The following is a 16135-nucleotide window of genomic DNA, read 5'->3' on the forward strand; positions in this document are numbered from 1 at the left end:
GCTGAGGTACCACTAGTAGTTCCAGCTAGAGTCTAGGCACCTGACACGCCTGCTGCTCCCACTTCTCCAGCTCTTGAGAAGACTCTGGCACAATTCATGAGCATGTACACCACTCTGGCTCAGGCAGGGTTGCTTCCCCTTGCTGCAACTACATCTCAGGTCGGGGGAGGAGCATAGACTCCTACTGCCTGCACTCCTAAGTAGCGAGTGCATGTTGAGCAGGTCCCTAAGATTATTGTTGTACCGCCTGCAGTGCTAGTTCCGCCCAAGGATAGGGCAGCGACTTCCGAGAGAGGAGTAGCTGAGGCTTGAGAGGTTCAAGAGGTACAAGCCTCATGTATTCAGTGGTTTAACATCGGAGGATGCTTGGGATTTCTAGATGAGAGTTACCGCATTATTCGTACCATGGGTATATCAGGATCGAGCGGGATTGCCTTCACTGCCTTCCAGCTTCGAGGAGCCGCCTATGAGTGGTGGCGCACCTATGAGTTAGACAGTCCGAATGAGGCGGTTTCACTAACTTGGACTCAGTTTTCAGATCTATTCCTGAGAGAGTATGTTCCTCAGAGCCTCAGGGACCAAGGACGCACAGAGTTTGAGCATTTGCAATAGGGTGCTATAAGTGTCTCAGAGTATGCTGTCCGTTAAAGCGGTTTGGCTAGGCATGCACTAGCCTTGGTTTCTACTGTCCGCTAGAGGTGGAGGTCGGGGAGGTAGAGATCACCCTAGAGGGGGAGGCCAGGCCAGATACTGTGCCCTTCATGCCCGTACCGTGGTTGTTGCCTCCGATTCTGTCATCATAGGTATTATACTAGTTTGTCACAGAGATGCATCGGTTCTATTCGATCCAGGCTCCACTTACTCTTATGTGTCTTCTTATTTTGCTCCGCATTTGGGTGTACCTCGGGATTCTTTGAGTTCCCCTGTTTATGTTTATACTCCTGTGGGAGATTATCTTGTTGTGGACGGCGTTTATCGGTCGTGTTTGGTTTCTCTTAGTGGTTTTGAGACCATAGCCGATTTATTGTTGCTCAGCATGGTATATTTTGATATTATCTTGGGCATGGAATGGTTGATGCCCCATTATGCTATTCTTGATTGTCACGCAAAAACCGCGACACTGGCTATGCTAGGTGTTCCGCGTGTTGAGTGGAGGGGTACTTTTGATCACACTCCCAGTAGAGTTATTTCTTTTCTTAAAGCTTAGAGTATGGTTGAGAAGGGGTGTGACATGTATTTACCTTATGTGAGGGATGTCAGCATTGATACCCCTTCAATTGATTCAGTCCCAGTAGTACGGGATTTTTCCGATGCGTTTCCAACTGATCTTTCGAGCATACTGCCCCATAGAGATATTAATTTTGGTGTTGATCTGTTGCTGGGCACCCAACCCATTTCTATTCCTTCGTATCATATGGCTCCTCCTGAGTTGAAGGAGTTGAAGGATCAGTTACAAGAATTGCTTGATAAGGATTTTATTCGGCCCAGTGTATCACCTTGGGGTGCTACTATCTTGTTTGTGAAGAAAAATAATGATTTTATGCGTATGTGTATTGATTATCACTAGTTGAACAAGGTTATAGTGAAGAAGCATTATCATTTGCCTTGTATTGATGATCTGTTTGACTAGCTTCAAGGTGCATGGGTGTTTTCTAAAATTGACTTACGCTCAGGTTACCATCAGTTGAAGATTCGGGAACCAAATGTACCGAAGACTGCTTTCAGGACTCGGTATGGTCATTATGAGTTCCTTGTTATGTCATTTGGGCTGACCAATTCCCCATTAGCCTTTATGCATTTGATGCATAGTGTGTTCCGTCAGTATCTTGACTTGTTAGTCATTGTCTTTATTGATAATATTCTGGTGTATTCTCGGAGTCGGGAAGATCATGAGCAGCACTCGAGGATAGTGCTTCAGACCTTGAGAGAAAAGACGTTATATGCTAAGTTCTCGAAATGTGAGTTTTGGTCAGATTCCGTGACATTCTTAGGCCACGTGGTATCGAGTGAGGGTATTCTGGTGGATTCGAATAAAGTTGAGGTCATGTAGAGTTGTCCTAGACCATTCTCATCTACAGAGATCTGCAGTTTCCTTGACTTGGCGGGTTACTACTGCTATTTTGTTGAGGGGTTTTCATCTATTGCATCCCCTATGACCAGACTAACCCAGAAGGGTGCTTCGTTCGAGTGGACGGAATAGTGTGAGTCGAGTTTTCAGAAGCTTAGGACAACTTTAACTACAACCCTAATTTTGATACTGCCTACAGGTTCGGGGTCTTATACGGTCTATTGTGATACCTAAAGGATTGGCCTCGAAGCGGTGTTGATGCATAACGATAGGGTGATTGCCTACACGTCCAGACAGTTGAAGGTACATGAGAAAAATTATCTGATCCACGATCTTGAGTTAGCTGCCATTGTTCAAGCCTTGAAGATCTGGCATCATTAGTTGTATAGTGTTGCCTGTGAGATTTATATTGACCATCGGAGCTTGCAGCACCTATTCAAGAAAAATGATCTAAATTTGCGCCATAGGAGATGGTTAGAGTTACTAAAGGATTATGATATCACTATTTTGTATCACTCGGGAAAGGCCAATGTGGTGGTCGATGCCTTGAGTCCTAGGCAGAGAGTTTGGGGAGTTTTGCTTATTTACCAGCATCGGAGAGACCTATGGTGATGGATGTTCAGGCCCTAGCCAGCCAGTTTGTTAGATTGGATCTTTCGGAGCCCAGTCGAGTTCTAGCTTACGTGGTTTATCGGTCTTCCTTATTTGATCTTATCAGGGAGCGATGATATGATGACCCTCATTTGCTTGTCCTCGAGGACAAGGTTCTGCACGGTGATGCCAAAGATGTAACTATTGGTAATAATGGGGTATTGAGGATGCAAGGTCGGATTTGTGTACCCAATGTTGATGGGCTTCGAGAGTTGATTCTAGAGGAGGCTCATAGTTCGCGGTATTCCATTCATCTGGGTGCCGCGAAGATGTATCAGGATTTGAGGCAGTACTACTGGTGGATGTGGATCAAGAAGGATATAGTTGGAATTGTAGCTCAGTTCTTAACTGTCAGCAGGTGAAATATGAGCACCAGAGACCGGGTAGGTTACTTCAGCAGATAGATATTCCGGTGTGGAAGTGGGAGCGGATCACTATGGACTTTGTAGTTGGGCTACCACAGACTTTGAGAGAGTTCGATACTATTTGGGTAATTGTGGATCAGCTGACCAAGTCCGCTCAGTTTATTTGTTTGTGTACTACTTATTTCTCGGAGTTGTTGGCGGAGATCTATATCGGTGAGATTGTTTGTATGCAAGGTATTTTGGGTTCCATCATTTTAGATAGAGGAATGGAATTCCCATCACAGTTCTGTAGAGCCGTTCAGCATGAGTTGGATACTCGGGTGGAGTTGAGTACAACATTTCACCCCCATACGGACGAACAATCCGAGCACACTATTCAGATTCTTGAGGATATGCTCCATGCATGTGTGATTGAGTTTGGAGGGTTTTAGGATCAGTTTTTGACATTGGCAGAGTATGCTTACAACAATAACTATCAGTGCAGCATTCAGATGGCACCGTGTGAGGCTTTATATGGTAGGCAGTGCAGATCCCTGGTGGGTTGGCTTAAGTCGGGTGAAGCTAGATTATTGGGCACAAACTTAGTTCAGGATGCCTTGGGGAAGGTTAAGGTGATTCAGGATAGAGTCCGTACAGCCCAGTACAGACAGAAGAGTTACGCGGACCGGAAGGTTTGTGATATTCCTATATGGTTGGAGAGCGGGTTTTGCTTCAAGTTTTGCCTATGAAGGGCGTTATGAGATTTGGGAAGAAAGGGAAGTTGAGTCCAAGGTTTATTGGCCCTTTTGAGATATTGAGGTGTGTTGGGGTGGTTGCTTATGAGCTTGCTTTACCTCCCAGCTTAGCAGGAGTTCATTCGGTATTTCATGTTTTGATGCTATAGAGGTATCACGGTGATCCGTCACATGTGTTGGATTTCAGTTCAGTCCAGTTGGACAAGGATCTATCCTATGTTGAGGAGCCAGTGACAATATTGGATAGACAGGTTATGAAGCTAAGGTCAAAGAACATTGCATCAGTAAAGGTTCAGTAGCGGGGCCAGTCGGTTTAGGAGGCGACCTAGGAGACCAAGCAGGACATGCGTAGTCGTTACCCTCATCTTTTCACTACATCAGGTATGTCTTTATGCTCGTTCGAGGACTAACGAATGTTTAAGTGTAGGAGGATGTGATGACCCGGCCGGTCATCTTAAGAATTTACGCCCCGATCCCCCATTAACTGCTTTCCCCAAGTTTATTTCTGCTATTTGATTTACCAGGATGTTCGGTTTTGAGTTTTGGAGAGTTTTGGGACACTTTGTCCTTAAATGAGAGCTCAAGTGTTGGAAAGTTGACCGTAGTAGGAACAGTGTGAAGATGGCTTCGGAATGGAAATCTGATGGTTCCATTAGCTCTGTTGGGTGATTTTGGGCTTAGGGGCGTGTTCGGATTGTATTTTGGAGGTTCGTAGCTAATTTAATCTTGAAATGACGAAAGTTGAATTTTTGAAGTTTACAGTTCGATAGCGAGATTTTTATCCGAGGGTCAGAATAGAATTCCAGAAGTTGGAGTAGCTCCGTAGTGTTTTATTTGACGTGTGTGCAAGATTTTAGGTCATTCGGACGAGGTTTGATCAACTTTTTGATCGAAAGCGTATTTTTAGAGTTTTTAGAATTCTTAGGCTTGAATCCAATGAGAAATAGGTGTTTTGATGTTGTTTTGTGCGCTTCGAAGGTTAGAACAAGTTTTAATGAGGTTATAGAATATGTTGGTATGTTTGGTTGAGTCTTCGGGGCCTCGGGTGAGTTTCGGGTGGTTAACCATACCATTTCTTGATGTTTGAAGTTGCAAAAAAACTGCTGGTGTGTTGCAGACCAGTTGTTCTTTGCGTTCGCGACTGGCCATTGCTTTCGCGAAGGGATAGGACGTGGAGCTGAAGGTTTGGCATTTTGTGTTCTTGAGGGAGGTCTCACGTTCGCGAAGGTCTGGGGCCTTGATCTATGCATTCGCAAGAAGGGAGCCGTGTTCGCGATGGGTTGGGAGCTGAGCCTTCGCGTTCGCAAAGAAGGAGACTCATTCGCGAAGAAGGAGATGCGTTCGCGAAGAAGGAAAAATGGTCAACGTCAATTTGTGCTTCGCGAGCGCAAAGGTTTGACCGTGTTCGCAATTCAGGGAATCCCTGGGAAGATTCTTAAAACCCAAAATCGAGGGTTTGAGCCATAATTCATATTTTGGATTTGGGAGCTCGGGAGATTGCGATTTTTTGAAGAGATTTTTACCTGGGCGATTTGGGTACGTAATTCCTACTCAGTTTAGACTAATTTCCATGTATCTACACTTAAATTCATCCTTTAATTTCGAAATTTTGGTGGAAATTGGGGGAAACGTTCTTAGACCAAGAAATTGAGTTTTGATTGGGGATTTGATATCGGATTGGGATAATTATGATACGGTTAGACTCGTGATAGTGTGAGGATTCTGAAAATATAAATTTTTACCCGATTCCGAGACATGGGCCCGAGGGGTGTTTTGGTCATTTTATATAATTTCATGTATTAGCTTAGACTTTAATTGTAGAATCAATTACTTGAAGTGTTACTCACATTATACAATTGAATTGAATAGATTTGGGCCATTTGGAGTCGAGTACTCGTGGCAAGAACATGGTCTCGGGTTGATTTTGAACCGGTTCGAAGTAAGTGGCTTTTCTAACCTTGTGTGGTAGACTTTCCCCTTATGATTGGTATATTTGGTAATTGAAATGTCTTGTACGTGAGGTGACGAGTGCGTACTTGTTCTAATTGTTCGAAATCCAATTTTCTTTAAGTAATTACTAGTATGTTTCCTTTCCTGTCTTTATTACTTGCACTAATAAGTATATTGTTAGCTTAGGAAAAGCATGTCCAAGTGACTTAATTGCTTTATTTGTTCAACCTCTTTTACCTGAATTCTATGCAGCATGCTAGGATAGAATTACTAGTTTGCCTTAATATGAAATTTGCCATTTTTGAATATATTTTCCTGTTGCTGCTGTGTATTTATTTTGGGACTACGGATGTGGGATTCCGGTAGCTCTCTCTTGTCTGTTTATTTTGGGACTACGGATGTGGGATTCCGGTAGATCCCCTGCATAGTTATATGGAACTATGGGAATGCACTTGGTAGATTCCCCCAGTACTGGCTATTTACATTTGGGACTACGGAACGGGATTCCGGTAGATCCTCGCGCACTATGAGTTGGACTACGAGACGGGACCCTGGAAGATCCATTGGATATGTACATATGGTACTACAGGACGGTATCCTGGGAGATCCCCGATTGTTATTATTGGTGCTGAGCTGTAATTTTTTTCTATGTTTACCTTGTTTCTGTATAGTTGTTGTTGTCCTGTATATCCTGTGTTATTTTACTGTTGTACTTAATTATAATGTTTTGTTCTATTCTATTGACCTTATTATTTTATTTAACCTTAGTAGGGCCCTGGACTTTCTCGTCACTACCCAACCAAGGTTAGGCTTGGCACTTACTGAGTACTGCTATGGTGTACTCATGCCCTTTCTGCACATGTTTTTCATGTGTAGATCCATGTACCGCTAATCAGGCCTACCATCTTTGAGGGAGGCGACCACTATAGAGACTTCGAGGTACATCTGCCGCGTCCGCAGACCGAAGAGTCTCTTTCTATTCTAGCTGTTAGACATTGCCCTTCTGTATTTTCTTCCTTGTTAGATATTCTGGATTTAGATTGTTAGATATTCCAAAGGCTTGTATTTCCGTGAATTTTCGGGTATTGGAATAGTGTACTTGGTTTTGAGAATGTTGTGTTATGTATGCCGAGCGACATTATAACTATTGTTTCCATTCAGTTCTTTTGGTTTTTTGATTATTCTTATGCAAGTTTCATTTATGTTCTGCATTTGTTAGGCTTACCTAGTCATAGAGACTAGACGCCGTCACGACAGTTCACGGAGGGCAAACTAGGGTCGTGACAAAAATAGACTGCCACTATACAAAAATGATACAAATAGGATGGTCTTTGTATTATTTATATACAATAAACTGTCACTATAAAATAAATATACTAAATAGACTGCCAGTATACAAAACATATACAAAATAAACCGTCGCTATAGAACAAATATACAAAATAGACAAAAAATATCAATTGAACCCATCGATAAATGGCTACATCCGCTCCTACTCAACAATGGTAGTACATTTTTTTATAAAGGCTCTAGGGGACATTGATTATTAATAAGCATTAAAAGTAAAGAGAGTTATTATAGTGCTGGACTGATCTTATCAAAGCAGTCCCTAGTTTGTCTTTGCGGAAACTAAATAAAGAAAATTAAGATGGTTTACTCCAGAAGTGCTCGCCACACTCGATATTAGTATGTGAGTTTCAGTTGCTCCCAAACTTTGCTAGTGTGTGCGCCACTTGGTTTCTTTTGCGGTAGACATGCCTAACTTTTGGTTGGTTCAGAGCTTCTAATAGGAACCTGCAATCATGTAGAAGATTCCCATTAGCTTTATGTGAGAATTGCCATGCAATGATTGTAGTAATACCTGGCTATCTATTTCCTCTATAAACAAAATTATTTTTTGTGAACACAAGTTCTAATACTTTCAGAAGGGCAATTATTTCAGCTTGGATGGGGGATGAGGCCATTGTGTGGTAAGAGAAACTATCAATCCATTGACCTTCGTAGTTTCTAATGATTCCGCCTGCTCCTTCGTTATCAGAGTTTTTTTGGTATGCATCATATATGTTGAGTTTATAGATGTTGTGTGGTCGGGGTTCCATTTTATTAGTGTTTTGTTATCGTAAGATGTTTGAAGTTCTGATTTGTGAGACAGATATATTCCATAGCATACATAATTATTTTCCTAGTATCAATGTGGTGGAATCATTATTGAAGAGGTTATGGTTGCGGTTTAGCCAAATATGCCTAAGGATAATAGGGGTTATTATTGCCATTGTTTGGTAATAGGATGCTTTCATCTGATGTACTATTTTGTTTTATCCAGTCAAGGTGATTTAAAAGTGTTGGTGGCCTGAGCAACACTCTCCATAAGACCCACTAGACGAACAAAATCATCATGAAGCACTAGGGTGGCTATGAACCTCTCTAGAACCTGAGCTGGTCCGGCAGGAACAGTCTGGGCTGGAACCTCATCATCAAACTCCACCTGAGGCTCTGCTACTGGTGCTGCTGCTCGATCTCTGGGTTGAGCCTTGCCCCCGCCTCGGCCTCTGGCATGGCCTCGGCTTCGTCCTCTGCCCCTCATAGGATCTGCCACTGGGGGCTCTTGCTGCGGCTCAGCTGAAGATACAATGCGTGTTCTCGCCATCTGCGAGAGAATAGAATAGAAGAGTTTAATTAGCATTGAAAGAACAAAATCGCATGACTGAGAAAAATACAAGTGAAACTATTCCTAACTCCATAGCCTATGGAAGATAAGTACAGACGTCTTTGTACCGATCTTCCAGACTCTACTAAGTTTGCTCATGAATTATGAGACCTAGGCAACCTAGTGCTCTGATACCAACTTGTCACGACCCGGAATTCCTACCTTCGGGACCGTGATGGCGCCTAACATTTCACTTTCTTGGCAAGCCAAAGTTAGAGAGCTCACAAATCAACTTCAACAAATTTTTAATAATAGAATTTAATTAAGTCAATCAAAAGCTAAACAAAGTTTGTGGAATATTATAAAACCTAAAGTAACTGAAACTTTTAGGATCTGGAGTCACAACTCATAAGCTACTACGATTTACTACATACAAAATCTGAAAGATATTACAATGTTCTGAAAAAAAACCAGTAAAGAAACAAGTCTAGGAAGAGACTCTAGGATCTGCGGACGCCAGCAGATCTACCTTGGTCTCTCATCGATCAAGTCCAGCTGCTAAACTCGGGGTCAACTCAAGCCAGTACCAAAATCTGCACAGAAAGTACAGCATCAGTACAACCCACCTCATGTACTAGTAAGTGTCGAGCCTAACCTCGACGAAGTAGAGACGAGGCTAGGACAAGACACATACATAAATCTATGCAGTTAAACAATACATGAGCACAATAACAACTAGTAGAAGCTAAACAAATAATAACGGGAGGGGGGAACATGCTAAGGGGTTACAAGATAAAGAATCACAGAAGTTAAGAAATTTAAGTAGCTAGTACACTTTGAACCAGTAATAACAAGTAAACACAGCAATGGAAAATGCACGACATCACCCTTCGTGCTTTTACTCTCAACCTCACCAGATAATCAATAAAAACGGCACGACATCACCCTTCGTGCTTTTACTCTCAACCTCACCATATTAATCAAATTAGAATGGCACGGCATTACCCTTCGTGCTTTTACTCTTTACTTCACCAAATAAATCTAATAAGAATGGCACGGCATCACCCTGTGTGCTTTTACTCTCAACCTCACCAAATGAATCAAATAAGAATAACATGGCATCACCATTCGTGTATTAATACTCTCCCTCACCAAAACAAGGAACAATATTTATAGGGAGATAGAAGTGACAACAACAAGTCTTACTTTAACATTTTTTTCCCACAATATCGACCTCAACTTTGAGTCAATACCTAATCAATACCAAAATTCGTACATATGATAAGAACGATCAACATAACAATAAACTAGTCTATACATGGATAATATAATCATGGGAAGCTACAATTTTATGAATAAGACTCACTAGCATGTTATGACTCAACAACAACGCATAGGTACTCGTCACTTCACCTATGTGTTGTACTCAACATTCAAACACATAGCAAATAGGCAAATTAGACCTAATCTCTCAAGCCAAGGTTAACCACGACACTTACCTCGCTTTGCGAGCCATTCAATGCTCAATTACCGCTTTTCCTCTAGTATCCACATCCGAACCACTCGTATCTAGCCACAATTAACTCAATAACATTAATAATTGCTAAAGGACTCAACTAGAATACATGAATTAAATTTCCCAAACCTTCCCCCAAAAAGTAAAAAATCAACCCCGGGCCCGCTTGGCCAAAATTCAAGGTTCGGAACAAAATCTATTTACCCATTCATCCCGAGCCCGAATATGGAATTAGTTTATGAAATTCGACCCCAAATTGAGGTCAAAATCCCAATTTCCAAAAAATCCCTAATTCTACCAAACCCCAAATTCCTACCATGGAAATCCTAGATTTTAGGTTGTAAATTCATGAAATGCAATGGGTAATTGAAAGAAAATGGTGTGGAATCACTCACCAACACGTTGGAGAAGAAATTAGCTTGCGAGAATCGTCCCTAGGTCATTTGGCTTTTGAAAATCTGAAAGAATGAGCTAAGTCCCGTAATGAGATTTTAATAGATGGGCGACAGTATTCATCGCGTTCGCGAAGACATTGTCGCATTCGCAAAGGGCAGCCTCCTAAGGACTTACGCGATCGCGGGAGGCACTACGCGTTCACGAAGGTTTAGCCCGCCTCACCTTCGCGTTCGCGAGACAATTCTCGCGTTCGCGTAGAGTTTCCTGGGTCCCCTGCCCAACCTAGATAGAGCTACGCGTTCGCGTTCGAAGGGTCGCGTTTGCGTAGAGCAACTCCCCTCAATGCTCCGCATTCGTGACCAGGGTCTCACGTTCGCATAGAGTAAAATCCTCCCCAGCCCAGATTCCCCTTCGCGATTGCGAAAATGGCTTCGCGATCACGAAGCACAAAATAACAAGACACCAGCTGCAGCAAAACACACCAGATTTCTAGGTCTAAAATATCTCGTAGCCTATCCGAAATTCACCCGAGCCATCGGGGCTCCAAACCAAACATGCACACAAGTATAAAAACATCATATAGACTTGCTTGCATGATCAAATCGCAAAAATAACACCTAGAACTACGAATTTAGCACCAAATCAAATGAAATTCTCAAGAACACTTTGAAGTTCCTATTTTTACAATCGGACATGCGAATCACGTCAAACCAACTCCGTTTCTCATCAAATTTCACAAACAAGTCTTAAATATCACAATAAATCTGTACCGGGCTCCGGAACTAAAATATGAACCCGATACCAATGAGATCAAATATTTAACAAATTCATAAAACCATTTAATTTTCTGATCTTCAATTTTCATAAAAAATTCATATCTCGAGCTAGGGACCTCGGAATTTGATTCCGGGCATACGCCCAGGTCCCATATCGATACAGATCCACGGGACTTTGAAAATATGAGTCCGGGTCCGTTTACTCAAAACGTTAACTGAAGTCAACTAAATTAACTTTTAAAGGCAAAAATTATTATTTTCATCAACTTTAAACATAAAAGCTTTTCGGAAATTCGCCCAGACCACGCACGCAAATCGCGGAGGAATAAAATGAGGTTTTAAAGACTTCGGTACGCAAAATCGAGTTCTAAAATATAAGATGACCTTTTGGGTAATCACACAAATGCGATATAACCTTTTGGTTAACATAAATATAACCAAAGACCGGTAAAAAGGGAGAATAAGCACATTTACTGTGTATTCTTCTAATCTTTTTATTTGGGTAAAATTCACTGTGTATACCTAGTCGTTTACAAACTAGGAATAAATGTAGCTAGAGATAAGTCTTTGGCACTTGAAGCAAAACAATAGAAAGGCTTGTAAACTTAATTTGGAGGCTGATAAGGAGAAACAAGTTAGGTATGCCTAACTCACATAGCTAATACTTGATAATAGCCGCAAAAATTAAAATTCTACGGCTATTTGCAAAATTATAAAAATAATTTGCCACAAAAATTAAGTTGATAAAGTTAATTCCTCATTTTAGCTACAATTGCTAGTAATCGTGGCAATAACTACCTAAATAGCTATAAATTTATTGCTACAAATAAAATTTGTTAGCTAATCATAATTTTTTGCCACGAATCAATAGTTACTGTAGCAGTAGTTACCTCTTAGCCACAATAAATTATTTAAATAAAATATTGCAGCTAAATAAATATTTTTGCTTTAAGTTCTAAAAAGTTGTGGCAATAGTTAAATGATATAGTCACAGATTTATTGGTATAATTGAATTATGTAGCTAATTCTTAGTTTTTTGCCACGAGTTAAAAATTACAATAACTATACTAAATTTTTTAACCACAATAAATTATTTGAAAGAAAATATTGTAGCTAAATGAATGTATTTGCTTCAAGTTATTAAAAGTTGTGTCAATATAGGTTAAATTAGCCAAATGTTTCTTGCTTTAATAGATTTTCGTAGCTAATCATTTATTTTTACCACGAGTTGAAACTTAATATAATAATAATAACCTTTTAGCCATAATAAACCATTTAAATCAAAGATTACAAAATAAATAACTTTTCTTCAAGTTCTAAAAAATCATGGTAATAGTCATTACGATAAAATGATATAACCACGAATTTATTGCTACGATAAATTTTGTGACTAATCATTAGTTTTTGCCACAAGGTAAATTTTCCGTCCTAGTAGCAATCTTCTAGGCACATTAAAAATTTGAAACAAATTTTGGAGTCAAATAAATATTTATCTTCTTATTTGAAGAAAATAAAAATAGTTAGATAATAGTTACTACTATTTGTCATGAAAAAATCAATAGATACAAATTTAAAGTGACGATAAATTTACGAGTTTACTATACTTTAGTCGTACAACTATGATTGTCATTACAATAATAGTATTTTAACCACAATTAGTTATATGTACAAAATTTCATAAGTGAATAACTTTTTTTCAATGACAAAAATAAGAGTTGCTCAAACAATATCAAGTTATAAAAATTTAATTTTAATTGTAAAAGTTATATTTTTCCAAAATAACATAAACTATAGTAATTATATATAGTTTGAAGTATTAATAAAATTTAAATATGCAAAAGTTAATTTTAATAAACCATTTGTATGCCTACTTGTAGCCTCTAAACTTATTAATTTACTTTATTTATCAAACTCATATTTTATTTTATTGCACCTTGTTAGTTTTGGACGTTAATTATATATATTTGGTGTAAAATTTAAAATATATTAACATTTGTGGAGAATTTATGTATGCCTGGTTCTTAACTATTTTTTTTTATATAAGTAGTTAGAGTAATTTCTTATATTTCAGTATTTATTTTTAAATAAGTCCTCATAAATTGAAGACTTTAAGAGTTTTTAATAAGTACTTATATTTGCTTTTTATTCGTTTGAAAAGAAAATTATCCGCGCGATATTTTTTTGGTATATGCAGAAAAGTCAATAGTTGCTAAAAAAACCCTTTGTAACTGTTGACAGTGTTGTTTGTAATGCTTCATTACATACTAAGAACTTCACTCACAAAAATTACTAAGAACAAAGTTTACCTTTTTCCCAAAAGTAAATTTCATATTTGGCTCCACATAATGTGTTCAATGAGTCAAGTGAAGTACTTTTCATTGACAAAAAAAAGTTGCTGAAAAATGCATATCTCATATTTTTCTTAGAGAAATCCCATTTCTTGCCTAAACGAAATGCCTATAAAAGAGCATATATTTGCAACAACTCATATATTTCTTAGTTCTCCTGAGATGGCAAAAGAAGTACTAAAAACTCATGACCTCGCTTTTGCAAATAGGCCTTTACTTGTAGCTGCCAAGATTGTATGTTATAATGGGACGGACATTGCCTTTTCACCTTATGGCAATTACTGGAGACAAATGCGTAAAATTTGTCTCTTGGAATTGCTCAGTGCCAAAACTGTCAAGTCATTCAACTCAATTAGACAAGATGAAGTTCATCGTATGATTGAATTTTTTCGATCATCTTCTGATAAGCCAGTTAATGTAACAAAAAGGATTGCTCTTTTTACAAACTCTATGACATGTAGATCAGCATTTGGACAAGAATATAAGAAGCAAGACGAATTTGTAGAACTAGTCAAAAAAGTGTCACACTTAATAGAAGGGTTTGATGTGGCTGATATATTCCCTTCACTGAAATTTCTTCATGTGCTCACTGGAATGAAGGCTAAAGTTATGAATATACACAATGAAATAGATGCCATTCTTGAAAATATCATCAATGAGCACAAGAAGACTTCAAAGAGCGATGGTGAATCAGGAGGTGAAGGTATAATTGGTGTACTGCTAAGACTTATGAAAGAGGGAGGCCTTCAATTTCCAATCACTAACGACAACATCAAAGCTATCATTTTTGTAAGTACTATATACTGCATATTTCTATCTTCATTATTAGTACTCCTTCTATTCTATTTTTTGTGGAACTTGTTTTTATTCTATTCCATAAAGAATGACGTCTTTCTATATAAGAAATAATTTATTAAACTTCTTATTTTATCTTTAATGACATGTTTTTATAGCCACGGGAATTTCATGACATATTTAATACCACAAGTTCGAAAATCATTTCTGTCTTTCTTAAACTTTGTATCTAGTTATACCGTGCCATATAAAGTGAAATTGATGAAGCATTATGATTTATCTTTAATACTAACGTTCTCAAATTGCATAATTAATTTTTGTACTTAAAGAGTCACTTTAGTTAGCTTTCAATTAGGACAACTAATCTTACTTTCGTCATAAAATTTACACATTTGAAAATTACAACAAATGTTATTTCAATCACCACAACTTGGCATTAGGATAACGAAACAAGTAGCAAAATAACATGATAATTTTATTTTTTTTTTGGGTTTTTGTCATTGAAAATTTAAAAGTTCCTTTAGGTGTAGAATAAAGGTAGTAGCACAAACGTAGTACAAATATGTTATTTGAATATTTCAGTAGAAATTTGTCAAGAAGTTTGTAAGAGAAATGAATATTGTAACTTCCTCGAAAATGAAGGACCTCTTTGGTGGGGGAACAGAAACTTCATCAACAACAATTAATTGGGCCATGGTCGAAATGATGAAGAATCCAAGTGTATTTTCCAAAGCTCAAGCAGAGGTAAGAAAAATCGTGAGAGGGAAAGAAACTTTTGGTGAAATTGATGTCGAGGAGTTCAAATACCTAAAGATGGTCATTAAAGAAACTTTCAGACTCCATCCTCCACTACCTCTTTTGCTTCCAAGAGAATGTAGAGAAGAAACAGACTTAAATGGCTACACTATTCCATTGAAAACAAAAGTCATGATTAATGCTTGGGCAATGGGAAGAGATCCAAAATATTGGGATGACATAGAAAGCTTTAAACCTGAGAGATTTGAATACAACTCTATGGATTATATTGGTAATAATTATAAATATCTTCCCTTTGGTAGCGGAAGGAGAATTTGCCCTGGAATGTCATTTGGTTTAGCAAATGTTTATTTTCCACTGGCTCAACTGTTGTATCACTTTGACTGGAAACTCCAAACTGGAATCAATCCAAGTGAACTGGACTTGACCGAGGCGCCTGGAGCAGCTTGTACTACAAAGAATAACCTACACTTGATCGCTACTCCTTATCAACATTGTCAAGAGTGATCTCATGGCGTCAAACCTTTTCTTAAAAGAAGAATCTTGCAATTGAATTTCGTTGTCAACCCCACCATTGTACTTTCTTCCTTTGCTGTTTTGGTATTTACCTATTTCTAATATTTTGTGTCTTCTTTCATATAGAAATATGCCACTATAGTTTTCGACACAAGCTGTCCAATAAGATTTTCTGTTGTTTTTATATTTTGGAATAGAATATACTTACATCCTTGTATGATGAAGAGGAGATCAATTGATGGTGTCATCATATTCTGTTTGTATACTTTTGATCTTTTGGGCTATGTGAGATTTTAAGGTGGTGAATCTATTCCTTGTGAGGTAGGATTTTATTTACCTGTTTACTTGTATAATATGGATTCCTTATGCTACTAAATATGTTACCTTGTATACTTCAAGTTTGCATTGATGCAGTTTATATATGTACCTCCATATTTTCTTCATAGCAATTTTTAGAGCTGGTTAACTGAACAACACAATAAAAGCAAAAATGAACTAGTGATCACACTGGTCATCATAGTTATGATTGCTTATCCAAGTTTAAAGCCTTTGAGAAAAATGGTAAGCATATGAAGTTAAAAAGGGTTAGAGAAGATAGGATTTAGTGTACATCTCAA

General features: G+C 38.5%; 1 protein-coding gene across 1 annotated transcript; it reads left to right on the plus strand.

The window, feature by feature from the left end:
• Window positions 1-13541: 13541 nt before the first annotated feature.
• LOC107832305 (premnaspirodiene oxygenase-like) lies at window positions 13542-15742 on the plus strand. The gene is made up of 2 exons (XM_075248999.1): window positions 13542-14240; window positions 14889-15742. The coding sequence occupies exons 1-2, from the start codon at window positions 13557-13559 to the stop codon at window positions 15507-15509; spliced, it is 1305 nt and encodes a 434-aa protein (XP_075105100.1). The 5' UTR covers window positions 13542-13556; the 3' UTR covers window positions 15510-15742.
• Window positions 15743-16135: the final 393 nt, after the last annotated feature.

The sequence above is a fragment of the Nicotiana tabacum genome, unplaced genomic scaffold (genome assembly GCF_000715075.1).
Source record: "Nicotiana tabacum cultivar K326 unplaced genomic scaffold, ASM71507v2 Un00562, whole genome shotgun sequence".
NCBI lineage: Eukaryota > Viridiplantae > Streptophyta > Magnoliopsida > Solanales > Solanaceae > Nicotiana > Nicotiana tabacum.